Genomic DNA, 27873 nt, shown 5'->3' with positions numbered 1-27873 from the left:
CAATTTAGAGAAGCTAATTAACCTAACAGTCATGTTTTTGGACTGTGGGAGGAAGTTGGAGTACCTGGAGAGAACCCTGAATGCTCAGGGAGAACATGCAAACTCTATGCAGAAAGACCCCGGGTCAGGAATCAAACCCGGAACCTTCTTGCTGCAAGGTAGCAGTGCTACACACCATTACAATAACCACATTTTAAAGAATACTAACTTTGATGAAAAAGTATTAATTTAAATTGCTATGACCTTTAAAGGGGTAGCCGTTGACCCCTAGATTTAAGAAGTATGCTGAGACTGGGTAAGAAGTAAAGCCTTCATTTGAACTTTTTATTCACAAAGCTTTTTACATTAACATTTATTGTAGTTGGTTACTTTGGGTTTACAGACTCCCCGGTGGAAAAGTCGTTTACATTTACCGGCTTCCATATCACACCCAGATACATAATTGGCCAGGTTTGTGTCTTTCAGCCATTTCTATGAAAAGATTATTTCCCCTCTCATAAATCCATTTGTTTATATCCCTGATGAGCTGCAGAAACCATTAAAATAAGGCTAAAGCCCTGCCTTCCCTTCTAACACAGGAGGTTTACATATGAATAAAATGATTTCATTCCACTTTGGTTTAAATCCAATGTGATGTATCATCACTTTACATGTAAACTTGACAATAGTGTCATATAATAAATAAAAATCTGAAAGAGGATGGAAGCTCTGGTCACAAAGCATCTTTGATGAGCAGAGAGAGTCTTCTGAAAGCCTGTGGACAGAAATGTGAGAGATGACAGTCAGGTTCTTAATGAAGTCTTTTTCTTTGTTTTTACAGCATGGAGTGAGTCTGTGTACCTCGTCGATCTGCTCCGGTGTGGAGAGGGAAAAGGCCGCTCTGGCGTAGGGACATGAGTCGCCACTGTTGATCATAAAGACACCTCCGGGAACCAGAAGCACCTTTAGGAGCAAATAATTAGAAAAGCAGCTTAAACTTAGTAAAAAAAAAAAAAAAACGTAAAGTAAACACAGGAGGAGCGGTTTCATTTAAGTTACAAAGGTTTTTGTTTTTTTCTTCTTCACAAAATCAGTCCTGAAATACTATGCAACTGTCTATCATCTTTCTATTCAGATGGAAAACTCAGGTTAAATCTTGAATTGTGCCTCATTTAGCAAATTTACCACCATGAATTTATTTGATATAACAAGAATTTGGGCCGCATGTCTCTCCCCCTCTCTCATATCCTCTTTCCTGTCAGCCTACTGTCAGAAAAACAAGCCACTAGTGCCATAAAAAAAAAAAAAAAAGTTAACAATAATTTGCTTAGATTTCAACAAATATGACCTTATTTTATAACTGCCATGTAACTCACTGTCTGGGGACTGTGACTGCTATAATCCAAATCAGACTTCCGTTAGCATAGCTCATACTGTCATTGCAACATTTATAAAGAATATTGCACATCGGATATTTTTCTAATACTGTTTACTCCCAAATAAACTATGCTTGAGTAAAACTACTCGCATCTCCAATCAAAGGATTTAGGAGTCCCACTAGGATCAGTTTTAGGGCCTGCAGTTTTGATCTTAATGACCTCCAATCTATATGTAAAAATCTTAATGTAACACTGTATGCTGATGATCCTGTGTTTTATATCCGTACAAAAACTACACAAGATGTTGGCAGGATAACAATTAAATGTAACTGGTTGTTTTTTGTTTATTTTCCCCTCAAAGTTTCTGTTATAAAAACAATTTTAAACACATTATTGTTAACCTTGATCCAACTTTAAGACATAAGTACTTCCTCAGTATGGAAGCACCAATCAGATATTTCCATTGTAATGATTATTTTATACTTTTTCCCCCCCACTGTTTTATAAGCCGTTCCAATGAAGGGAAATAACCTTTGGTTATTTATTTAGAAAACTTAAGTTTATAATAGGTCTTTAGTGTAACTGGAGTATAAGTAAAAATATTTAAAATTGTTGAACACATTTCTTTTTAATTTTCAGCTTTTTTTATGCTGTACCTTCATTTCACAGTAATTTGACAGAAAAGAGCGCAGAGAAAAGATGGAGACCAACGTTTTCCATATTTAAATAAATCAGTGACTTATTCTAATGTATAGACTTTTCATTTTTCTCACCCTGGCATTATATCAGAGAAGTGGCCTTCATGGGCTGCTGTGGGAGTGATTGCATGGGTTTGCTGAAAGGTCATTTTGTTTGTGGGAATTTTTATTGTTGTGATTCTAGAAAGTGTGTCACTGTCTAGAGCTTTCTCTGAACAGATCTTTTGTATCTCCTTATATATATATATCTCCCAGGACTCCAAGGGAAAAGTAGAACATTTGCAGCAGCATAGAGGATGTCCTCATTTGAACTACCTTTTAAGCTTAATGTATTAACTGTGGATTGTTCCTAATTAAACAGATATGCACCCAATCTAGTTACCCAATTATATGCAGACAGTGTGAGGGCTTTAAACAGCCAGTATGAAGAAGAGATGGCTCCCTGTGCAAAGAGCTTGGAAAAGCCTGACTGCGCCCACTCATGAACAAAGCCAGTTATTCGTCATAAGGGTTTTACACTGTGTCTATGTGGGAGGAAACACTGACAATGTGCCTTGGGGCTGCTTCGCATACACCTACCCACGCTCCTCAGAGAGACTAAATCTGCCACTGGCCTAGGGAAGCACATTTTTTAAAGGCACAAAAACGTTCAGGGAAGCTGCAATATGCATGCTAAGAGCTTGGTAGCAATGGAGCAGAGTCAGGTCAGCTGTCGAGGTCTTAACTGGAGAAAAAACATGTGTACTGTGTGTACCGACCTCCTTCTCCAAGGCTTTCTCCATGATGAGCTGCTGGGTATCAGCTATGCCCTTCAGTTTGATCCACAGGAACATGCCTGCTGACGGGGCGTGCCACTCTGCCACATCTGCAAACACAACCGCAGAGGGAGTCTTTGTGTGCCGCCTTTCAGGTCTTTTATCTGACGTCTTTAATAGGGCGTCACATTTCTCAGAGCAGAAAATCTGCCCAATAAACAGTAAAACAAGATATTTTGTTTACTTCCTGTCAACAATGATTCACCCAGATTTTTTTTTTTTTTTTATTACTCTTGGCGGGTGCCTTGTTGACTTGTTGAAACAGGACGGATTGCTGCACAGAACCATCTGGGACAGTTTGTGCAGGGAGGAAAAACACAGAAACTTCAGGGAAAGAATTTTGCATAAACCACGTGAACATGCTACATGAAACATGAGAGCAGTCAAATGCGTAAGCGTGAAGAAAAAGAAAAAAAGTCAAATTTTTTAACTTTTTTGGCATATTTGGCCCATTTTGTGTGTCATTTAATCTCAAAGATCTTTACCAATATTCGGTAAAGTCAAACTCTTACTTGAAGGGCTCACCGCAAACAAGTGAAAGATGATCTGATCAGATGAGAACTAACCTAAATGTTCTACATGCATGCAAAAAAAAAGACGGCGGTGGCACGTCCAATAAACAATAAATATCTTTAAATCAATAAACAATTATATCTTTAAATGTAAAATTTTATTGAAAACTGGTAGCGGATAGATTACCACCCAGAACAAGTCTTTAAATTTGGAGGACCTCTTTACCATTACCCTAATTTTCATACTATGGGAGACTAGGATGTTCTCGTGTTTGGACCATAGCATCAAAAGCCTGATTTTCTCTTTTTAGAAATAGAAAATGTAATTTAAATCCAAGATAAACAAACTTCTAAAGCAGAGGTCCTCAAAGTGAGGGTCGTGGCCTCCTAGTGGGTGAAGAAGGTACTGCAGCAGGGTTGTGATATTTTTTTCCATCAAAATTACAAAAAATAGCGGCGATTTATGGGAAAAAAAGTTCTGTTATGTGTTACATAAACAAAAGTACTAATGGTTTGCATTAAGAACTAAAGTTTGGAGTAAATCCTGATTTGTTTTGTTGTATATTTTCAGGCAGAAATGAGTCCTTAAACCCTCTAAACAGGTGAAATCATCTTTGTCAGCAACTCATCCCTCCGTCTGATGGTAATTCCTTTGTCAGCTCCCATAAATCAGTTTAATTTTTTTTTTCAGCCTTAAAATTTTTGGTATCTGACAGATAATTATATCTTTTAATATAACATTTCATGTTGGTGAAAAATTACCACCCTGAACAAGTTAAAGACGGAGAAGGACCTCCCTACCATCACCCTAATTTTTAGCTTCCAGATTTTAACTAGGTTTAAATTTAGGATTCAGAACTCAAAGTTACTTCCAATCACAAGAAACACGTTAAAATAAAATATTATTTAGTTAAATCCTAAATAATATTGGGCTTAATTGTATTGCTTCCATTAGTTTTAACAACCTGAATTCCCCATGTCACCCAATAAGCGAAGAAACTGAAATTTACCATGTGCACAGCTTTTAAATCAACATCTCCAAAACTCCGGTTATTACTGCTGAGTGTTTTCTTTTTAGAGGTCCACTGACCTTTGAGCCACCTGTCAGCTGAGCTTATCATTGCATCACGCTGCTTCCTGTAGAAATCAATCACCCTGCAAGGACAGAGGAGGGCGCTTTATGAGTATAGAGTTTTCATCTTATTAATGTTGTAGAGCTTCATCAGATCTAATTGTGTCCCGAATGGGTCAGACCAGTCATGCAGGAAGAGTCGTACCTGTCTATGTGCGTGAGGAAGCCCTCTTGTCCCCAGCTGTGCAGCAACTGAGACACCATGAGCTGGAAAGAGAGAAAAATCCTCCTGCATATCTGTTAATTTCCCTCACCATCGTAAAATAAACCTTTAGAATCATTTTTCCGCCTAAAACTAATTAAAAACACAATAATTATTTAATCCTATAGCATATAAAACGCCTTCTGATGGCTTTCCTCTTGGACCTCATCTCCAAATGCCACATTTCTTCAGCTGATCTCTGCAGCTCCTCCAGAAGCATCATGGTAATGATGTTAGTCAGAAGCCACACTTTGGCTTTCTTCATATTCCTCCCCATTTAACTGCACCTACCAGGATTATCCAGCTTTTCCAGACAGCGAAGGTGTGGTAAACTTGGCTGCAGCTGATGCCAAGTTTCAATATGTGCAAAAGAGGCACGCCTGAAAGGTGGGAGCACTGCAGCTGGCTGAGCTTATTAGAAGATGGCGCTAATCTTAACGAAGCTTCAATGTAGCCGGAATGTGTCCTTGAATTTGGTTAAGTGTTGTAATACAAACGTAAAGCTAAGGAAAACCTCCTTTCTTTGGCATCCACTAAAGAAGGATGGTTCTTAAAAAGTGAGGCGTTTCTAAAGCTTCGCTCACCTGTGTGAAGGTGCTGGTGTGCATGGTGGAGGCCTGGATGTGCAGCACGATTCTATCGACCAGAGGTTTGGGACCCGTGACAAAACCGATCCTCAGGCTGGAAAACAAACGGGAAAAATGGAGCAAAGTGAGAAATCGGGCCTTTAACTCACAGTAAAATATCAACCTAGTAAAATCTTAATCAGAATTAAGCTTGCTTGGACAAACTATGCTTCAAAAGAGAGGTTTCTATGAACCTATTAGATTAAAATAATGCTGAAAATGGCTTCCAGGGTGGAAAAGCACTATTTTATTGCTTTGTGGCATATGGACTGATTTAACACCTGGATTTTGGTAACTTAACCAATTTACCAGTCTGCATGCAGATTCTTAAAGTAGTTTAAAGCTGTGGTAATTTTTTTTTATTCCTAAAACTGTATTTACAGCTTTATTTGGCATTTTAGACTCAGTTTATAAACAACATGTTTAGTTTTACCTAAATTTAAAGTTGTATTTTCTAACAATTAGGCAGAAGAGTTATTTTAAAGATTTCTAAACGCAGATAAATCAGCAGACCTGCTATTATTAGACTCCTTTTTAAGAAAATGCAATAAATGTCTGAAAAATCCAACATTTTCAATGTTACATTTCCTTCTTGCCTTAAGCTGAAATAGACAATACAAGCTAACCCTACCCTGAGATTAGGAATCTGTAGCTGAATAAAGGTAAAGAAAAGTGACATGTAAGGATGGGTTTATATATTATTCTGCTTGTTAAATATCTGAAGTTAAAGCTGGAGCTTTAACAGCAAAGGTATAAACAGATTATACAGCACCACCGCTGGCATCTAGTGATCCTAAAGTCAAACTATCTTCTCTGTTAATCGTTGACTTCAAAATACAGAACCCTGAGTTATTATTGCCAATCCTGGTTATAACCTTAGAGAAGTTAAATAAATTCAGCTTTAAACTTCTTAAAAATCTATTGAGTAGGTAAAACCATGAAATGAAGAATATTTGATCTTAACACCTTTGTAGTAACTTTTTGCAGCACTAAAACTCAAAAGGAAAAAAAGGAATTCCAGCATATTTTTGTATCCTGTTTTAAATTTCTTGTTTTTTAAATCTTTGACATTGTAATTTATGACTTTCTGTTCCCATGGGATATAAATTAGATAATCTTAATGATGGGAAGGAAAGGAAAACATATCATGTAAGGTAGATGTTTTTTGATTTTCCTCAGAAATAAGAAAAAAAAAAAAAAAAGCTCTCCTGGATATAAAACCAGATCAACAGGAGCTGCGATACAAAAAAACTCCCAGTGAAGACGATTAGACCAGGATCCACAACCAGTAGCAAAGTTTTTGTGGCTTTTTTTTTTTTTTGCTAAACTCTAGCCTGATAAACCAGACTTAATGTGACATTAAATGTGTAATTTAGTCTGGCCCCAATGAATGAGACATCGGAAGATTGTTGATGAGAAAAACCTGTTGTTTTTCAAACCATGTCTGCCTATTAGCCAACGCTCTGACCAATGAGCGTAACCGACTGTGACGTAGTAATCGCCACAGAAAGCTAGTGAAGGAGTATTAACAAACAGCCTGTCGGTAAAACGGTGAATACGTCCTTCTTAAAAATGAATGAGCGTAGAGCTTCTTCCTGCTCACGTTTCAACGAAACCCCCACATCTAATCCTTCCATAACTGATTCCAAAGCTGAGTCAAACTAGAACTGTTCAATAGTTGTTGCCATCTTCCTTGTTGTGCTTTCTCCAGCGTTGCGCAGCTTTGTCGTCACGCCCTCGAAACCCCGCCCACTTGGCATCCAGAAATTCAAAACACATCTCTGCGTTGTGATTGGCCAGCCAGTTCTAGGGCCTGAGGCATTGATCGAGGCAGGCAAAAATGATTTTGGCCGCTGGTGGGTGGAGCTGGTTTACTAGGCTAGGTAAACTCTACTTAGGATTCAAATGTAAGTGTATGTTTTGGTCTGAGAATAAGAAAACAGTAAAAAAAAAATAAAATAAAATAAAATCTGAGGATCATGGACTCTAGATGATCAACAGATATTGTTATAAAAAGCTGAAATCTTTCTTTATAGATCTTTACTAAAGAAGCTGATCACTTTGTTGGGCACTTTGTGGCTGAAAAGATACAGGACTCTCCACCCAGGACTTGATGGTGCCTGGAGGGATACTGAAAGAATCCGTTGCTCACCCTGATGACAGGATCTTAGAGAAGGAGTCCGTCCTGATGATCCGCCCGTCTACATCCATAGAGAGAAAAGTGGGAGCCCAAGGCTGCCACAGAAAGACATACGAGGTAAACAAGCTGGATTCTGGGAGATCTGACCTAGATTCAACCCAAGCAAGCAGGAGCTAAGTTTCTGAGACACATAAAGGGAGCTGTTGGTACCTTTTCAAACTGCAGGAAGTAGTAGGGGTCATCCTCGATGATGAGCATGTCGTACAGACGTGCCAGCTGTAATTAAAATAATTAATTCATGAAAGAAATAGATAGAGAGATACTACATAGTTTCACTAATCTGAGGATTTTAGGTGACTTCCACAGACCTCATACACGTCCCTCTTCCTCTCTGCAGTCATAGAGGCCCCGGTGGGGTTCCCCCCATTTGGGATGGTGTAGAGGATCCTGGGAGCCGTGCTGCCAGGTTTGTGCACCTCTGATGGGTCCCAGCGAGAGAGGACGTCTTTCAGAGCAGCGGGGATCATGCCGTGTTGATCGCTGGGTACGTTTATAATGTTACATCCAAGAGGTTGGAGCTACTTAGAGAGAGAAAAGGACAAGGTTATGAGGTCAGAGCAGCCTCGGCTTCTGCTCGTCCCGATGAAGCAGAAAGCACCGACCGCTGCCAGGGTGCCGGAATACGTGGGGGCATCCAGGAGGACGTTGTCTCCGTGGTTTACAAGCATCTCAAACACCTACAAATGAAAAATAAAAAAAAAATACTAACTGGAAACCTCAACTTTCATTAACATATTAATGTCAAACTCCCCACTTTCTTTTCAAGACAGTGGGGAGTTTTAGACAAAGAACCAACAGAATGATGCAGCGTTTTGAAATTTGTCCAGACCAAAAAAAAAAGAAAATCTCTACTTCCTCTGGATCCTAAAGGGGAGGAGTCAAATGTGATGATGCTACCTTACAGAGCCCTTCCTGGCTCCCGGTCGTCACGCACATGTCCATCTGTCCCCTCTCATAGCTGTAGCTGCAGGTTGGCGGGTTGTGTAGGTCCTTCTGCAGCTTCTTCATCCACGTCAGCAGCTCAGGGATTCTACCACAGGGGAAGGTCTAACTTTACCCACCGGCTCAAACGAGCATGAAGGAAAAAGGGCAGTGGAAGTGTGTGGGTCACCCGTTGGAGGCAGAGTACTGTAGGGCCCTCTTCATTGAGGTCTCATCAAATGTGATCGTCTGACCGTTTTTCACCTGGATGGAGGCCGACTGAAAGGGGAAGGTGTTTGGGTTGGGAGCTCCACCAGCCAATGAGATGAGGGATGGAGGGGACCGCTGCTGCAGCTCAGCTTCAAAACAGAGACAAACAGAAACTCTTTGATTTAATGTTTTGGTGCAAATTATCCAATGGATTATCAGAAGGAATGCCATCAAATCATAAAACAAAAAACATAATTCAACTAAATGCTCACAGTGATATGATATACTTTTATTTGTGGCTAGCTGTCAAAAAAAGGGCATACAGTTACAAAGTTTGGCTTTTATTTAATCCATCTCTTTGCTATGTAATAAGCCAATAAGTCACATTAAAACTTTAATTATGCCATACATTTGAAATGTTTTCTGTATCATAATAAGATTTTAGAGCCTGCATTTTATTTTAAACACAGATATATTTCCTGTCATTTGACATCTGACTCTAGCCTAATAAAATGGATCAACTCAGCAACAGATTTAAAGTCTTTTAAGACACTAAAGGTGCTTAGATCTAGAAAAATATTTTTAAAAAGTTCCATCTTTCATCCTAATTGCTTCTTTCTATTTGTGGGTTGGGAGATCCAGTGCCATAAATCAGGGTTAGGCCAACCACAGATGTCCAACTCCAGTGCAAAGACCTGTTTACCTCAGTTCACCTTCAGAGCTGGTCTGATGATGGTAATATAATAACTGTATTTAATTATTTGATTATAAAGAAGAACAAATCAAAAGAAATCAGCTGAAAATAATCAATCATATTGATGTAGAGAAAATATCCAAAGTGAGGCCAAGTGCTGAGTGTGCATTCAAACTAATGATCAATTTGATATTCAATTTATCTGTGAATAACTTTTTACATTATTAACGTAAAATCGTGATGTTTCTTAAAAATAGCATTTAAACCAGGTGAAACTAACTAACTTTTTCCACTTACAAAGGCAGGTTTTAGACTATCTATACTCCATTTAACGGCTAATCAATTAATAAATTAGATGATTATTTCATTAATCGATTCATACTAATTGTTTCAGCCCCAATTAAAACAGAGAAAAACAGCTGCCCCTGATCTGACCTAGGGATGTGGGGAAAAATCAATTTGCCGATATATAGTTATTTTTGGCTACCTGATATAATAACGATAACTCAGGTACTAATATCTATAAAAAAACAAAAAAACATTCTAACCTAAAACAATGAGGGGAAATGTGCCACTCTGATAGATGGCGCTGAGGAGCCCTTTTGCTGTGCAGCGCAGAGCCATATCTGTAGTGGAGGCAGTCATGACTAGAACCACAAACATCATGGATGCCAAAATAACTAAACAATCACTATCTTCTAATGAATATTTACAGCATGTGCTTTTCTCTATACATTTAATTTGATAGCTGGGAAAAATATTGCAATATATAGTGATATTGCAATATCGTGACTATATGGTTTTTTAACCCACATATCGTGACACATGTATCGCACGCTTATGCCAATACTCACCTCTAATCAGGGTGTCAAGTAACAAAGTACAAATACTTTGCTACTGTACTTAAGTAACTTTTTAGGCATCTATACTTTATTGAATTACTTAATTTTCTTCCTACTTCTGACTTCTAATCATTACATTTTCACGCAAGTATCTGTACTTTCTATTCCTTACATTTTAAAATAAACGTTACTCGTTACTCTGGGCTTCGGTTTAATGTTTATAAATATTTATTTCACGTCATGTGCGCCATCCATTGCAGATCATTGGCTCCATCCACATCTAGTGAAAACTAGTGTAATTGGATGAGTCATATGACACAAACACTCACTGGTTAGCTAAAGGAAATCATCAGGAGCAAGCAGGTGTTCTTCAAACTGCAAACGTGAATTGTCTATGCCATGCTACAATGTTGGATTCAGAAAAAGATGTTGAAATGTCTGAAAGGTCGGACACAGGCGAGAGCGTGGCGAGAGCGTATCGGGAGACGGAGACCAACAAGACCTCCCTCATCCTTGGCCCTATCTCAAAGGATTTTTCAAAATAGTCTAAAAATTTAGCTTTTAAATTCATATAGTGGCATCTGGGTGTTTTTTTAAAGGTTACTTTATACTTTTATACTTTAGGTAGTTTTTGGAGCTCATATTTTTTTTACTTTTACTTGAGTAAAGAGGTCAGGTTGATACTTCAACTTTTACCAGAGTGTTTTTAAACTGCAGTATCTATACTTCTACTTAAGTAACAAATGTGTGCACTTTTGACACCACTGCCCCTAATCAGAATCCTAATATAAGTTTATCCAGGTTTTAGTCAATTATAACCATCAGACTTAGACAGATTTTATTTTGTCATTTTGTACACACAAGTGTAAACAAAAACAAATATTGTTAAGTGCAGCTCTCTAGACTATTTCATTCTTAAAATACAGCCTTGATAAAGGCAAGCAGCAGTGACAGAAACATTGTGATGAAAAAAAAAAGGGATGTAAACATATGGCTGTATATTTACAGTTCCAATATTCAGAGTTAATCTGTTTATTTATTTATTTTTAAACATCTGTAACATGACCAGAAAACTTTCCCAGTGGGAGTAACTGATCTTTGGTCAGCTGGTTGTGATGGAGAAATACTCACTCAGCAGTCTGATGGGGGAAGGCTTTCTGGCTCCACTGACTGCTGTTAGAAAGCGAGCGTAGTTCATGGTTCCTGGGAAATTACAAAAGCACCAAACAAATCAGTTGCTCTGACTATTAACCACATGTTATATATTCAGTTAAGGTCCTAAATGACAAGCTAATCCACCTGTAGAGTTTTTTTTCTTTTCTTTAAGAGATAAGGTATATTTTAAGTTTAAAAATGCGTTCATAGCCAAACCTTATCTGATTTTTTTAGGAAGTATTAAACAATAATGACACTAAGAAAAGGGGCAGTGAAGCAGCATAACGAGGAACCAATCGGTAGTACCAGGAATTATAAACACGGCTAAACATTTATAGGACACACTCATCTACTCGTAACTGACCTGTGTTTGTGTCGCGCTCGCTCGTCCCGGTGGATTGTGGTTAATGTATTTCTCTAGCGGCCAGCAGCTGTTTCCCGAGCTACACCCTCTTAGCTTAAGAACAAACGTCAAGGACACGTTTAAGAGCAACCGAACGGTGTTATGGAACAGGTTCTTCGAGGAAAAAAAAGGCTGTTAATCTTTACCTGTGTGCGTTCCAAGCTTTTCGGCGATTCCTGTTTAGTCCATTAGGGGTCAGCAGCAGTGAGTACGATCTCTCCATTGGCAGGAAACGGAAATTACGTCATATATATTGCTAGCTTAGCCCGTGTTATCTTCGCTTTTAATAGCTTTCAAATATGCTAGTCTTAATTAAGAATGCTGTCAGCTAAAAACAAATACTTTTTTAAGTCTTAAACAGCTATTTTCCCCCCCCATGTATATAAAGATTTTATTTGAACGGATAAACTTATTTGTATTCCGACAAAGGGGCTAACAATAAACACTATTCGGAATAGCCGCTAATGTCAGTTAAAGTTGAATAATGGTTGCTTGTCGTCTGTTGCGGTAGAAAACGAAGAGAAAGGAAAGACGTTTAGATAAAATCTCGATCTGCGTTGAGATGTAGAGCTGCAAACGTTGTCTTCTGTCGTTTCAATGGGAAAACGGAAAGACATGATTCACCCCAGGTTCCTTGGCAAGTAACGATTTTTTAATTTTATTTTTTAATAATTCAACACTAATATTTGAGGTTTCCACACATTTTTTTCTATCTAATCCAGTTTGTAGTTAAATAATTTTTTATATTGGGTAAACTGGAAGGTCTATGCTCCATGCAGGGTAGTTAGAAACTAGTAATGAAAATGACCGTAAACAAACATGAATGGGTTATTTAATTTTCTTTAAAAGTTAAAGTGTTTTATTTTGTGGGGCCAAAAGCAGGTAGCAGGTATTTTAATTTGGTTTGATTTCCAAATTGTACATAAAAATATAAAGTCATAACATCAGTTGCTAAAAGAGATGAACATTGTCAGTTTTCCCTTATTATTTAAACTGGTAAATTCTTTGTTTCAACCTGTGAAATCATCAATAGTAAGGATGGAATGCCTTTAAAAACATTAAACACAAATATACTTTTAACCAAGTTTATTTAAAGACTTATAGGGATTTTATGTTGTACTGTCAGGTAGAATCGTGTGCCTGACTGGAACGTTTGGCACATTTTTCGGTTTGTCTTTGTCGTTTACATTATGTTGATTACTTAAAACATGCAAACAACAACAAAAATCTAATCGGCATAGAATTTCTATAGATTTCATTAGGGAAACAAAATAAGGTATTGGGCTTCTATTACAATTTTGTTTCTGTACTTTAAGAAATTAAATAACCCTTTTTAATGTTATTATTCTTGGTTTCTTAAGAGGACATCCAATAACCGAAATTTGCATGGATCAGGAAAAGACAAATATATTAACAATATTGGGAATTGATTTAGTTATTTACTTCTGTATATTTTTTTATGCATTTATTTATATTTCTCCTCTGGTCATCTTTAGGCGAAGGCAGCTCCAGCCTGCACAGCATCCACAAACGGAAACACAAAAAACACAAAAAGCACAAGAAGAAACATCACAGCTTTGCTGAGACCCCAGAGCCAGAACCGATCCCTGTCCCTATCCCAGTCCCGATCCCTCGACCTCCGTCTCAGTTCAGGCTGAAGATCAAACTGGGAGGGCAGACTCTGGGCACCAAGAGGTTAGCTGAGTCCTAAGTGTTAAAGTCAGTGTTCATCTGGATATGTGATTAACTGATGGGAGGATATTTGTTCCAGTGTTCCCACCTTCACGGTCCACCCTGGCGTGGCTCGTCCTCCCTCACCGTTGATGATATTAGACAATGATGTGGACGACGATGATGAAAATGACGACGACGATGAACCCTCTGTGCCTTTGGAGCAGTATCGAGCCTGGTTGGGTAGGTTACTTAAAGCATAAAGTAAAGGACCAAAATCTATTTCGATCGGTGCCGTTTTAAGGTTGAAACTATAAAGTAAATAAAGTTTCAAAGCTCAGATAAGCTCCAATAAGTAGGAAAAAAACAGATTGTCTGTGTTTCTTTAGTTTTTGCAGCCAAACAGAAATCGAATCTAAAATTAAAATGTTTACATTTTGTTATATGCTTTCTCTTTGAACTGTCTATAAATATACCGTCAAACAACTCTGGTGATTTAACGTCTTGAACTGTTACCTGAGGGATAGGGCTGGGTGGTTGGGCCTTAAAATCTTAACACTGAAATTAACGATAAAAACACCCTTCATTATTCTTCAAAGTTGTTGTTAGGCAACTGTACAGTTGTGGCTGTTTGCCACAACAGTCATAGCCTCACAAATACAAGTCCTGCTCTAAAAAATACCACATAAATTTACAAAAAGCTTCTTCATGACAGCCGTTATATAAAGAGGTGTGATTTATATCAATAAACATCCCATATTAGCTGCACTTAATCATAAGAAAAAGGAAAGAACAGTAGAATTTTTTTTTTTTATCTCCAATTCTAATTAATCATTTAGACGATAAATAAAAATTGTTATAATGACTAGAGGGTTAGGGTAATGATCACACCGCTTTCTCCCTCTGTATCCTTTTTTCCTTGGATGTCAGATGAAGATAGTAACATGGCTGCGTCCCCTCTGCCAGACATCGACTCTGACTCCATGCTGGGTGGGCCTGTGGACGAGGAGGAAAGGTGGCTGGATGCTCTGGAGAAGGGAGAGCTTGATGACAATGGAGAGCTAAAGAAGGAGATTGATGAGTCTCTACTCACTGCCAGACAGGTGAGATAAAGGCTTAAAGTACAATCAGGCCAATAAAGTTTGGATTAAATCTTTAAATCACACAAAAATACACAAAAGTTAGTGTTTTATAACATTTAAAAATCCTCAAAGTATGAACTCATGAAACTTTCCTCTTCAGAAAGCCCTCCTGCACAAGCAGCAGAGTCAGCCTCTCCTGGAGCTGCCCATGGGCTACAAGGAGAAGGAGATGACAGCAGAGATGATGCAGAAACGGGAGGAGAGGGCCCGGAAGAGACGCCTGCAGGCTGCTAAGAAGGCGGAGGAGAACAAGAACCAGACTATCGAGAGACTGACAAAAACCAGCAAGGCCAAGATCAAAAGCCTCAAAGAGAGGAAGTCCAAGCAGAACCAGTGTCCCATGGTTCGCTACAGCGACTCGGCTCAGGGAATAGCCATCTCTTTCCCGGCAGGGGTCCCCACTCCGTCAGCGGCACCTCCGGTTCCTCCACCTCCAGCTCCGGTGAACTGTGGCGTGAACGGATGCAGCAACCTGAAAAAGTACTCGTGTTCAAAGACAGGGGTTCCCCTCTGCAGCCTGGAGTGTTACAGGAAGAACCTGCAGCTTGTGCAGAGCGCAGCTTGAACCAGAATCCTTCAGATAACTTAATGTGAAAGGTATAGTTTGACAAATGAATGAACTTTCAATGTGGTATGACTTCTCAATGACTTTTTTTTCTGTACTTATGTTTTTTTTTATCACAGTGTGGACAAATATTTATGATTTCTATCATGACTACAGAGAGGAGGCTTCCTAAGCTCTGAAAAAAACAGAAAAAAGAAGAACATTTTGCTTTATGTTTAAAAGACATTACCTTCTTAACTCAAAATCCAGCAAGATCAATGAAATCTATCTTGAAATCAATAAAAGGCTGTGGTATTTTATATTCATGTCAAATAGTGTTTATTATGTAACAGTTTTACCATATAAAACTATACAAAATTTAAATTAAAAATAAATGTTTAGTACTTTCCATACAGAAAGTGAAAAAAGTCAATCTAGCATGACTGGCTGGAGATTCATGCAGCAGCATCCTTTCCTTTTTACTGGTTTAGGTCAAGTTCACAGCACAAAAACCAGCTGGTGATAGTGGGAGGGAGGTATTCACTGGGTGAGACGCTCACCAGGCTTAATGGTGAGGGAAAAAAGGCACTGAAGTCGAGGTCTGCTTGTCATTTATCAACACAAAAAGCCTCAGTCATGCTCCACTGCTTATCTGCAGAAAAAAACCCCATTTAAACTAAAGACCTTTAAAGATGGAAATCACTGTTAGGATCAGAAACCTCTACAGTAATCCTGAGATTGTGCAGGAAATGGTCTCATTGTCTTCAATCTATCAGCAATCCTGATGAGGGTGACGCATCATAAAGCCAAACCGAAGGACAGTCTGAACGCCATCTCTACAGGAACTTCCGGCACAGAGTCATGGAAGCACACATAGAACTCCTGAGGAACCGGCTCCAGCAACATCCGCCTGGGAATGAGAACACAAAGGAGCTTTAAAAGAAGAATGCTTTGATTTAAATCCTCCAGGAAAGTCATTTTTTTAACATTCCCCTGACTATTGGACACTATCAACACAGACGTACCCTATGACCCAGTAAGTCATGGTGGGGGCGGGCTTCCTCTGGTCGGTCCAGTTCTCTGGCTTACACTGAAACAGAACCCCGTGTTCTTTAACCGGACCCAGACCCCAGCCGGACCTCTGAGGCCGTTCAGCTGCACGGCGACCCTGTGAGAGATCAAATAAAACAGACGCATTCAAACTTCCCCCAGATGAGAGTGCAGGGAGAGAAACGAGCTTCAGATGCAAAGTTTTCTCCCTCGCATGCAAAACAGATAGTTTTCACTCCCTTTTAAACTTTGCATATCTAGTCATTTTGCAACCACAAACTCTAGTATTTAATACCATAGAAGAATCTGTCATGCTGAGTTGTGTATAAAAAGTTAAAGTTAAATCTGTTTTTAAAATGTTGCTCAATTAAAAATCTAATCATTGCAGTGTGCATTAATATATTTACTGCAGGGGAAAGGTTCATGTGTTTGAAATAGGGCTCAATTCAAATTTTTAAGAAAATTATGGAGCTTGTTTTTATCTGTATCTAGCTTATTTAAAAAAATATATACCTATAAAAATCAATCTTTAGGAATTAATATGAGAATTAATTTGTTTTTATATCTCTAATTTCTATGGTCCAGTCAGATCCAGGATCTACAGCAAGGCTTCAAAAACGACAAGATTGGGAAAACTTAAAGGTGTGAATGCTTCTATAAGGCGCTCGATATCATGTATGACGGAGGGATTGCTGCCTTTATGGCAGCAATGTTAAGGCAGAATTTTTAATAATATAAAGGAACCAGAAGAAGCTTCCTGATACTTTAAACATGAGCTGAATGGACAAATAAATCCATCATTATGCTGAACTTGGTTGGATTTCTGTCATTAGTTCTTCCTCTCTAAGCGCTGCCTTCCACTCACCCTGGCCGGCAGGCTCTGTTGGAAGGCGGCTCGTATGGAGAGGCAGCAGTGGTGGAAGTTGCGTATGAGCTGAGGGTGGATGGAGCCGCTGAGCTGAGCCACTTCTCTGTGAGTGGGAGCGATGAAGATCCCCTGCACAGCCTCCATCAGGATGTAGTGAAACAACGTGTTCTCTGTACCTGAAGTCAGTCTGTAAAGATGATTAGGTCATCGTTTGTGAACTGAAGTGATTAGATATCTAAAAACAAGCCGGGAGGAAAATTACTCGCTATGACTGACTTTATGGTGTTGTACATTTCCTCTGTCTCCCTCTCAGTCAGGGTCTTCCTTAGGGTGCCGAGGTAGAAAGGGTTTGGGTGCTTCATCCTGGATGTCTGGAGAGCGGGGAAAAAGGAAGGGGTGTCAATGAAAGGGAAATTAATTTGTTGTTTGACTTGGATGGTTTGAGGATTCTAAAAAATCCTGATAGACTTTAGACAGATACAGATAGTTTGAAAAAAACACCAAATCTCCTTCACTAAATTTAATCTGAGGATGCTACAGCTGCACCTTAAAGAGGCCTCCGCTCCCATCAGACCCCAGAGAGTCCCGCCTCCCTCCAAGCCTTCTCGCTGAACCCGGGGTGGAGTGAGGGCTGATGCTTTGAGCCCCTGACGAACCGGACCCGGACCCCGCATCCATTTGGACCTCACTGTCCAACAAGCTCCTCTGTGGGCTGGACCTGCGGGACTTCTCGCCGAACAGGCTGCGCCCTCTAGACCCGGATGGGGACCCTCGAATGGCCCCGGCCAGCTTGCTGAGGACGGGGGAGGAGGACGCCAGGCTGTCGAGGCGATCCCGTGTCGTGGAGGCAGGGAGGAACCAGTCGGCGCAGGACAGACAGGGAGCGGAGGGGATATTGAGCCGCTCCTCCATCCCTGCCTCCAACGCCTCCAGCTGCAGAAGGGTTGCTTTCACCTGAGCACACAACAGCTCAATGTGGATGATTCCCAATTATCCATTCCAGTTTCCATCAGCATGCCACCACACCTACCTGATCCACATAAACACAATCAGGTCCTGGAGAAGCCAGAGCTGGAGACGCACATCCCCCCGCCTCCAACAGCACACACTGCATGAAGTGCCTCTGAAAATGGAGGCAGAAAACAAAGCAGGACCGATCAGACCGGTCTCGCCTTACAAAAGCAGCGTCCTTCTGTCAGCAAACCCCCTCCTCTTCCTCACCAGCCCCACTATGAGGAGGAAGTGTCGTCCCTGAGGCTGCGTGAAGCCCGGCGCTGAGCTGACGCCTCCGTTGACTCTCTGCTGGGGAAACACTTCTCTCCAGATGACGAGCTGACCAACTCGCTGTTCTGACGCCAGAGGCAGCAGGCAGAAGTGTTGGCAGTACAGACACACGTCCAGCAGGTCCTCCTTAGGGAGGTGGTTGGCGATCAGGTAGGACTAAGGGAGGAGAGAAGGTGGAGGATTCAGCATCTGACATGCAGAGCAAGCAAAGAGGTGCTTGATAACTAGAGGAGATGTAATGATTTAAAGCTCAGGTAGAATCTGTTCCCAGCACTCTATAAATTAGGCTTTGTGGGAAGAAGTCTACAAAATACTTAAAGGTCCAAATTCCAGAACAACAAACCCAACCATCAGTCAGAGCATCGGTTTGAATCAATCTAGGGCTGCAACCAACAGTTATTTTGCAAATTGATCAATCTGTTGATTATATTTTTCATTTAATTGATTGACAATCTGATAGCAAGAGGTTCTTAAAGAACACTTTTCAACTTGAGGAGTTCTACACAGAGCATATTGACAGGCAATTTTTTTTTCTACAATTTTTCTATAATTGCTGCTCTAAGATGGTTGCTCTTTCAGCTCAAGGCATGTTTTAGAGTCTCTATAATCCAGTTAACGATTACTTGATTACTAAATGAGTGGACGATTAATTCAATAATAGATTAATCACGATTAATGTGATTGTTTTAGCCCTAAATCAGTCACAGACTGTCTTTGTTTATCCGACCAAGCCTGAGCTTTCATTAAAAAAACATCAGTCTGTAAACATGTGATGCTGTAAGAGGCCGATCAAAACACACCAGTAGCGTTTACTTGCAGCAAATGGTGGGCCTACAAACATATGTGCTCACATCACTCTATCCAATGCTCCCATTTGCAGTCATGTTGCTCTGATATATAACATCAGCACAACACAGGGGTGTGGTTGTTGCAGAGGAAGACATCCAAACATTATAAATACACATGGTGTAAACAACCTTTCATATCTGCATCTGGATCATCTACAGATCGCTGTAAGGAAAGTAGATGCTGGTTTGTGGAAATGCAGCAAAATGCAGGCAAGCTTGTTTGTGCTTGTTTTGACGTTGATTCCTACCTTATAGAACAAACAGGAGCCGAGTATAACATAAAGACGCCGCAGGCCAAAGAAGTCCTCGGACTGTAGAAAAGAGAGGACAATGAGAGTAAAAGAGCATTTAAAATAATGTAACTATAGTATGTTAGATGTTCTGTAATTAGTTAATGTGTGTTTTTAAGGAGAAATTTCTTACATTTTTATGGAAAATGTTTCATACCGAGGAATATTTCAACCATTCTCACCATTTCTCCAAAGTCAGAGGACTCAAAATCAGAGAGAACTGTGTCCACCTCCATCTAAAAGGGAGTACGCAATATTAAATCACCAGCACACACTTCCATACATCATGTGTGGTCCCGGTTTCCACCATCATTTCACTCATTTAAATTAAATTGTCGTTCCAATTAGTGAACACAAGAGGGCCCCTAAGCTGCACAAAAGTACAAAAGGACCAGACACTTTGGCTCCTGAGGTGTGAGTGTTCAGATGAGCAAACCTTTATTTCAGGCGGCAAAGTGAGCCATTGGACAGCCGGAAGTCCATCCAGAAAGAGGCTCCCTGACACATCCGGCGAAAAGGGGGAGGTGCCTTCCATCAGGCGCCAAGGCTGGATGAGCTGCTGGAAGAACAAGCAGAAGAAATGGTCCAACCTGGGAGCGTGGTCCACCTTACAGAATGCGCTGCAGGAGACACATGCAGGATGTCAAATGCACGTACGACGCTAAATGAGAGCGACCACATTCCAAGATCCAAGAAGCAGAAGTTTAAAAAAGACAGCTGTCAACATTTTGTTATTGTAGAGAAGCTGACCTGTCCAAGGAGCCGTACATCAGTTTTAACGTCCGCACCACATCACCAACCACCGTCTGCAGAGATAGCAGAGGAACCCTGCAAGGAGACGAGGAGAAAGTCAAATGCATACCTGTGTGAACCAAAAGCTTCGCTATAGAACGCGCTAAGTCAGTGTTAGCAACCGGAAAAAAATAAAAGTACAGTTGAAACCAAATGTTGACAAACACTTTATAAAGAGATGTTTTTTATTCTCACTTTCTGACACTAAATCTTATTGTGTCAGTTGGGATTATCAAATGATTTAAAGATTTACAAGAGCATTAGAAGTTTACACACATTAGTATTTGCATAGCAAAGTTCTCACAATAGTTTACTGGATTTTAGGCTCATTTATGCAGAGAAAGAGTTAAACCAGCTTTGTAGGCCGTCTTGGTTACCTTTACAGGTGCTGGTCATAAAATTAGAATATCATGAAAAAGTAGATTGATTTCAGTAATTCCATTTAAAAAGTGAAACTTGTATATTATATTCATACATTACATACAAACTCATATATTTCAGATGTTTATTTTGTTTAATTTTGATGATTACAAATGACAACAAATGAAAATCTCAAATTCATCATATCAGAAAATTAGAATATTGTGAAAAGGTTCAAAATTGATGGCCCCTGGTGCCACACTCTAATCAGCTAATTAACTCAAACCACCTGCAAAAGCCTTTAAATGGTCTTTCAGTCTAGTTCTATAGGCTACACAATCATGGGGAAGACTGCTGACTTGACAGTTGTCCAAAAGACGACCATCGACACCTTGCACAAGGAGGGCAAGACACAAAAGGTCATCGCTAAAGAGGCTGGCTGTTCACAGAGCTCAGTGTCCAAGCACATTAATAGAGAGGCGAAGGGAAGGAAAAGATGTGGTCGAAAAAAGTGTACAAGCAAGAGAGATAACCGCACCCTGGAGAGGATTGTGAAACAAAACCCATTCAAAAATGTGGGGGAGATTCACAAAGAGTGGACTGCAGCTGGAGTGAGTGCTTCAAGAACCACCACACACAGACGTATGAAAGACATGGGTTTCTGCTGTCGCATTCCTTGTGTCAAGCCACTCTTGAACCACAGACAGCGTCAGAAGCGTCTTGCCTGGGCTAAAGAGAAACAGGACTGGACTGCTGGTGAGTGGTCCAAAGTCATGTTCTCTGATGAAAGTAAATTTTGCATTTCCTTTGGAAATCAAGGTCCCAGAGTCTGGAGGAAAAGAAGAGAGGCACTTCATCCACGTTGCTTGAAGTCCAGTGTAAAGTTTCCACAGTCAGTGATGGTTTGGGGTGCCATGTCATCTGCTGGTGTTGGTCCATTGTGTTTTCTGAGGTCCAGGGTCAACGCAGCCACATACCAGGAAGTTTTAGAGCACTTCATGCTTCCTGCAGCTGACCAACTTTTTGGAGATGCAGATTTCATTTTCCAACAGGACTTGGCACCTGCACACAGTGCCAAAGCTACCAGTACCTGGTTGAAGGACCATGGTATCCCTGTTCTTAATTGGCCAGCAAACTCTCCTGACCTTAACCCCATAGAAAATCTATGGGGTATTGTGAAGAAGAAGATGCAATACACCAGACCCAACAATTCAGAAGAGCTAAAAGCCACTATTAGAGCAACCTGGGCTATCATAACACCTGAGCAGTGCCACAGACTGATCGACTCCATGCCACGCCGCATTGCTGCAGTAATACAGGCCAAAGGAGGCCCAACTAAATACTGAGTGCTGTACATGCTCATACTTTTCATGTTCATACTTTTCAGTTGGCCAACATTTCTATAAATCCTTTGTTTTTATTGGTCTTCAGTAATATTCTAATTTTCTGATATGATGAATTTGAGATTTTCATTTGTTGTCATTTGTAATCATCAAAATTAAACAAAATAAACATCTGAAATATATGAGTTTGTATGTAATGTATGAATATAATATACAAGTTTCACTTTTTAAATGGAATTACTGAAATCAATCTACTTTTTCATGATATTCTAATTTTATGACCAGCACCTGTATATCCCTGCCCTCATATTTTCTAAGCGACATACCTGGCATCTCCAGAACAATATTTTAATTAAAGACACTTTCAGATTGATTTAGCTAACCTTATTCTTATCTGTTTGAAATAACAATTTGTAACTAATAATTACCAAGCACCAATCTTCAGATGTTTCACTGGTTTCTGCTGCAGAGCATAGAAAAAAAAAACTCATCATGATGCTGCCACCCCCGTACCTCACCGTGGGGCTGTTTTTTTTTTTTTTTCACTGCGGATAAACACTTCCCACAGTAAGGTCTTTCTGGGTGCACTCAGGACATGTTTGTTTCACATCTCAGCCAGTTCCCATATGTTATTTTAAACAAGGTCTTATGTTTCAACAAAGAAGCTACACTCTGGGCGTGTCAAATCTCTAGACATCAGAAACACTAAATATGGGGAGAACTCAGCATTTTGTTTTATTTTGAGCTTGTCTGTGTGATTTAATTACCGGGGAGCTTTAGGCCATGCAAACAATGCCATGTTGCAATGGATTGATTCAGGGATAATTTTACTTCAGGGCTGTGAGGTTTTTGTAGCTGCCCTGATGTTCAGAGGCAGCTAGGCGGCTGAACCTCTGCCTCTTCACTACTCCATGTGACCCAACAAAATATTGTTCTTCTTCTATAACCTGGTTTTATGTCACTGGTTCTGATATTTTGCCCGTGAACAGGCTTTCTCACAATGCAATTAATTCCCTCCCAGCTCTGGATCCTGAGCATCTCATATTTATGTTGCTATAGGCTTAGACTGCCGGAGGACATAGGGACTCCCTTTTCACCATTCTGCTTCATTCTATCTGTATTCTCCCACTCTGCAGAATTCATTAGTTCAATCTCTAACGTTATACTTTCTCTGCTTATAGTAGCTTCATCTCTTCCTGTTTGGCTGTGACACCATCCTGGAGAGAAAGATCAGCTGTGCTGCTGCCATCAACACCTTTGTTTATAGATGTTGGAGCTTGGCCTGTTTATCAGTGTAGCTGTATGTGCTCTCTTTCATCCTCTGACATGGGAGCTAGCTCAGAGCTCGTCTGCCTGGCTGTGTGTTTCCTAGACGGGGCCGCCTTTTACATTTGTCTTTTGTATGTCTGCTTCTGTCTCCTTGAACCCCAGTCGGTCTCAGGAGATGGCCGCTCACACTGAGTCCGGTTCTGCTGGAGGTTTCTTCCTGTTTAATGGGAGTTTTCCTCTCCATTGTCGCTACAAACATGACTGGTGTGAGGGATTGCCTTCGAGTCAATGAGTCGATTCAATCAACTGGTTTTCCTTAGATAGAAAACTTCCTTTCATCATTTTGCCTGTGTTATCTAGTTTAATTGTCTCTGTAAAGTGATGACATTTTTTATGTATTGGCACTATAGAAATAAACTGAATTGAATTGGATAAACTGCATTTGTAACAAGCATTGGTTTTAGGGTCCTGAAAGGTTTCACTGTGGGGATCTGCTACAGAAACCATACTGGCCAGTACAAGAAATCTCAAGGGTGGGAAAGCATAAAAAGGAGCAGAATATTTGAGGTTTCACCTTAAAATAAATTAAGTAGAAAAATTATCAAAAATGTATTAAACCGTCACCTCATCACCCTGGTGTTCCTGAAATATTTAAAGGAAAGTAATCTGACCTTATAGAAAACCCTGCATTTGAAAAAGAAGAAAGCATGCCCTTCATTTAGCAAATAAAATGGTAAATGTCACCTAAAACAAGATAGATTAATTTTTTTACTAATTCAATACAGTTGTGTGTTATTCTTTTATACATATACCTCCTATACAAGGGTAAAGAGAAGCACATGTTTAAAACCCATCTGAAGAAAGCAGATGGGCTTTTCAGATTGCCCTCTTAAATCTTGCCTTCTACAAAAACATATTTTAAAGCACTTTAAGCAACAAAAACACAAGAATCTGAGTCTAATTTTTTTTCTTTCTTAATAACAACAGACAACTTCTGTTTGTGTAATAATGGTCTTACAGATAGATGTGTGTGTTGCATGGGTGCGTTTGTTTTGTGCTGCCGGCCTCTACCTCTCAGCAGGAAGGCCGACGACCAGCAGGTTATTGTGCTCCTTCCAGTAGCCAACGTGAACCAGATGTTTCCTGAGCAACAGAGACGAACTGAGCGAGGGAAAAGGAGAACGGAAAAAGAAAAGCGAATGCTAAGGCCAGTGGATTAACTCAGCAGAAATTTCATCAACTTCTGGAAGAAAAAACTCCAACAAAACACACCTTAGCAACTAACTATTTAAGGTGCTGTTAGGAAGATTTCATGCACTCACTGGTAGCACGTTTCTCGCTAATTTCTGAAATTAGTTTAAACAGCTTTTATTTCCTACACAGATTTGAAGTAAAAAAATTAGCTTCTGCAGTTTTTAAGAAAAGGATCTCTGAGCAAATGCTTATGTTTCATGCGACTGATATTCAGACAAATCCTCTAATTTCTAGATAAACCTCCAAAAGCATTTGTTACAAAAAAAAAACACGAAGTTAACTTTGGTAGGCCTTTTTTTTTATCAGTGTTCTTGGTTCAGGGGGTTCAGGCACTGACCTCACTGTTAAGAACTGATGGTGAGCTTAATGGTTTAAAAAACGAGACACCAGGATCTTAATATGACCCTGCTTTATTCATCCTAAAGGAAGATCTGATCTGGTTTGAGTTGTTCTTTTGTTTGAAACAACCTTTTATCTTCAAGATTCAACCATCTCACTCAAGCTGTTATCCTCAGATTAAATGAAATAGGTTGAGAAGTGCAAGAACCTATGAATCACAAAGACCAAAGCCTGCAATGAACCATAAACTCCTAAAACACATTTTTCACTCTCAACACCCTCAATTTGACTGTATGATCTGGTTGAACTGTAAAGTGCCTTGACATGACATGTGTTGTGAATTTGGCGCTATATAAATAAACTGAATTGAAACTGAATTGAATTGAATGGATGGAGTAAAACCATAGCATTAAAATGCTCACCTCTAAGTAGGGGCGCACCGATTGCAGGTTTCTGGTCGATCATTGATTACCAATCTTTAAAAAGCCAGATGCCGATTTGACCGCTGTAGGTACCAGATCGGGTTCTGTGCATGCCAGTGCATCATGATTGGCTGAACGTTGCCAGCCACTGTGATGTAAAACATAGTGGTTGCCCAGACAACGATAATAACATCACTCAGCATCTGTTAGCGTGTCTAATCACCGATGAAGTGTTACCTGATCGATAACAAAACTGAAAAAAAATCTGTTTATGGTAAACAAAGTAACTGCAAGATTGTAGTATAAAGGGGGAGAGCTGGGTAGCGGTGCTCAGTAGCTAACAGGTTAGCCTCTTTTAGCTTGTTCAGATAGTTATATTAAACTACACTACTTTTGAATTCGTATCAATAGCAAGCGTTTGTTTTCTACGAGTAGAATAACTGTTGTTTTCTTCGTCTAAAATCTCTATCAAAGTCATTTTTTAGGATGTTCCATTTGTCCTTCTTGCCCTCAGATCTTAATAAAAAGAATAAAAATAAACAGAGACTTTTTGTGTCACCTTGTTAAAAGGAAGAGTTCAGTCTTTCTTAGAAGGCAGTACTTTCCTTCAATAACTGACAATTATTGTTTTCTACTTTCGGCTACTTTAGATCGCCAATGAAATGTAAAATAATAGCATATATAGGTAATAATATGTTGAAAATCCAAAAGAGATTCGATCCTTAAGAAACGGGTGCAATACGGTTTGTCCGAGTGGAGTTGCCATATGTTGACGTCATAAGCAGGGGCGGCGCCCTGAGCAGATCTGACCTCCCGAGCAGATCTGGTACCTACATGGTATAGATTTTGATTTAAAAAGTGACACCATCAGATATTATAAAGGTTATAAGACACCTGTAATATTTCAAAGTTATATTGCTGAAAGACAGTAATCAGGGCGTCTGAAACAAGGGGCCCTCAAGTATAAATCAAGGTTTAGAGCATTGAAAGTGTGTGATTTTAAGATCTTTGCAGAAGTAGGTAAGATCGGTGGAGAAGATCGATTTCATATCTAAATATCGACAAATCATTGATCTCCCAAAATGAAGGACATTGAGGCCAATAAATCGGTGCACCCCTACCTCTAATCATCAAGAGTTAAGTATTGTGATGTTTGATCAGAAGACAGTTTAAAGAGCCTCAGCTGAGCCTTTCAAATCAACAGAAACTTTACCAAGTAGTGGTGGGTAGTGAGGATTACAACTTGACTTTAAAATCTTTTTTTGCTTTATCACCTGATGATCTGGCCGCCTGTGACGTTCTCCAGCATGTCACACAGAGTAAGGAAGATGCCTCTGACTCCTTTCAGCTGGCTGGACGCTTCAGACGTCGGATACTGGTATAGGATTTCCTCCTAATGAGATGGACGGCTTAGTTTAGAAACACTCGTGGTAAAACACTGCTGTGTGTTCTGAGAATTACATATGAGGCTTAGAGTAACATCTCTGGTTAGTCGAACAAAAAAAAGGAACATAATAATGTGTTTTTGGAAATTCGACTCTCTAAACATCTGCTTGGTGTCAAACTCTGGATGTACAAACGACTGGATGTTTAAGATACTTCAGCAAGGCTTGGCTGGGTTCAATCTAACCAACACATCTCTCTGGAATAAAAAAAATATATCTGAAGATGAACAGAAGAAATGAAAGTTTGAATTTCCGTTGCTGAGGAAAAAAAAATCGACTTATTTTCACTGTGTTGAGACCCTTTTTTTAATGATATAATGTTAAAAATATTAACTTTAAAGCATCTTCATGGGAATTTATTCGACAGAACAGCAGAATGCAGTCAGAAAAATAAAAAAGTGAAACTTGAAAAGCTGAAAGGTCTGGCCTGCGCGTGAATTCAGCTCTTTTCACTTAATAAAATGGAATAAAAAAATAGATAAAAACACAGAATTAAAGAGAAAGGAGGTAAAATGATTTGCCCAGCAGTTAAATAATTGCACCTGTCAAGAAATGTAATCAGTGATACATGAGTAAAATATGAAATGTTAAGTAATATGAAGTAAAATATTTTATGTTTTGATCACTTAAAAGTCTGTATGTTAACCATCTGATTAGAAATTGCATATTTTAATTTGTCACAACTATAAAGAACTTCTGTTTGAGCGTACAAACACCTTTCGGTTTATTATATTATTTTGTAGAAATCTTGTAGAAAGCTTTGCTTCAGCTAGTTGATTATGAGTTCAGTGGGAACTTTGAACCCAATCTTTTCTTGTTTCCATCCATCCATTTTCTGTCACGCTTTATCCCTGCTGGGGTAACGAGGGGTGCTGGGGCTCCAGCTGTCTCCAGGCGAAGGGCGGGGTACACCCTGGACAGGGTAACACAGAGACACACTAGACAAAACACCATTCACGCACACACTCACACCTAAGGAGAATCTAGAGAAGCCATTTACCCTAACAGTCATGTTTTTGGACTGTGAGCAGAAGCCAGAGTTTTTTCATGTTTCTTCCCTACCAAACAGGAAAATATAAGCATCTGAAATGAGAAACTCAACTAAAGTGTAGTGTATTGAAAAGGTTTATTATGCATCTAGAGTTAATAATTGAACATAATTTTATAATTATAATTTACAACAT

General features: G+C 39.6%; 3 protein-coding genes across 5 annotated transcripts in view; 1 reads left to right on the top strand and 2 right to left on the bottom strand.

Annotated features, from left to right (window-relative positions):
* Positions 1-296: 296 nt before the first annotated feature.
* Positions 297-11993, bottom strand: aadat (aminoadipate aminotransferase). 2 transcript variants are annotated; one of them, XM_038270303.1, is made up of 15 exons: positions 11915-11993; positions 11730-11822; positions 11342-11413; positions 8655-8823; positions 8441-8573; positions 8146-8220; positions 7852-8061; positions 7694-7759; positions 7496-7578; positions 5302-5398; positions 4661-4722; positions 4474-4538; positions 2815-2921; positions 841-942; positions 297-754 (listed from the first exon to the last, which is right to left on the bottom strand). In XM_038270303.1, the coding sequence occupies exons 3-15, from the start codon at positions 11406-11408 to the stop codon at positions 713-715; spliced, it is 1278 nt and encodes a 425-aa protein (XP_038126231.1). In that variant the 5' UTR covers positions 11409-11413; positions 11730-11822; positions 11915-11993; the 3' UTR covers positions 297-712. The 2 variants fall into 2 exon arrangements, with proteins under 2 accessions (XP_038126231.1, XP_038126232.1); XM_038270304.1 differs by having other exon boundaries at positions 11730-11817; positions 11915-11970.
* Positions 11994-12146: 153 nt separating this feature from the next.
* On the top strand, positions 12147-15445 carry ino80b (INO80 complex subunit B). 2 transcript variants are annotated; one of them, XM_038270300.1, is made up of 6 exons: positions 12147-12405; positions 13265-13463; positions 13540-13682; positions 14370-14542; positions 14682-15178; positions 15266-15445. In XM_038270300.1, the coding sequence occupies exons 1-5, from the start codon at positions 12366-12368 to the stop codon at positions 15144-15146; spliced, it is 1020 nt and encodes a 339-aa protein (XP_038126228.1). In that variant the 5' UTR covers positions 12147-12365; the 3' UTR covers positions 15147-15178; positions 15266-15445. The 2 variants fall into 2 exon arrangements, with proteins under 2 accessions (XP_038126228.1, XP_038126229.1); XM_038270301.1 differs by lacking the exon at positions 15266-15445 and having other exon boundaries at positions 14406-14542; positions 14682-15259.
* Positions 15439-27873, bottom strand: part of intu (inturned planar cell polarity protein) — a 25735-nt gene continuing 13300 nt past the window's right edge. Inside the window, exons 5-17 of the mRNA XM_038270302.1 lie at positions 26519-26637; positions 24301-24390; positions 20216-20293; positions 19902-20085; positions 19648-19701; positions 19424-19486; positions 18265-18483; positions 18074-18166; positions 17590-17997; positions 17320-17414; positions 17041-17230; positions 16151-16293; positions 15439-16035 (exon numbers count right to left, since the gene is read on the bottom strand). Of these exons, the coding sequence (XP_038126230.1) occupies positions 15924-16035; positions 16151-16293; positions 17041-17230; positions 17320-17414; positions 17590-17997; positions 18074-18166; positions 18265-18483; positions 19424-19486; positions 19648-19701; positions 19902-20085; positions 20216-20293; positions 24301-24390; positions 26519-26637 (1848 nt within the window). The 3' untranslated portion in view covers positions 15439-15923. The remainder of the gene's footprint in view (positions 16036-16150; positions 16294-17040; positions 17231-17319; positions 17415-17589; positions 17998-18073; positions 18167-18264; positions 18484-19423; positions 19487-19647; positions 19702-19901; positions 20086-20215; positions 20294-24300; positions 24391-26518; positions 26638-27873) is intronic.

Source organism: Cyprinodon tularosa, unplaced genomic scaffold (assembly GCF_016077235.1).
Source record: "Cyprinodon tularosa strain WSP-4 unplaced genomic scaffold, ASM1607723v1 ctg76, whole genome shotgun sequence".
Taxonomy (NCBI): Eukaryota; Metazoa; Chordata; class Actinopteri; order Cyprinodontiformes; family Cyprinodontidae; genus Cyprinodon; species Cyprinodon tularosa.
The sequence above is the reverse complement of the archived record's forward strand: the minus strand, read 5'-3'. Positions and strand labels throughout refer to the sequence as shown.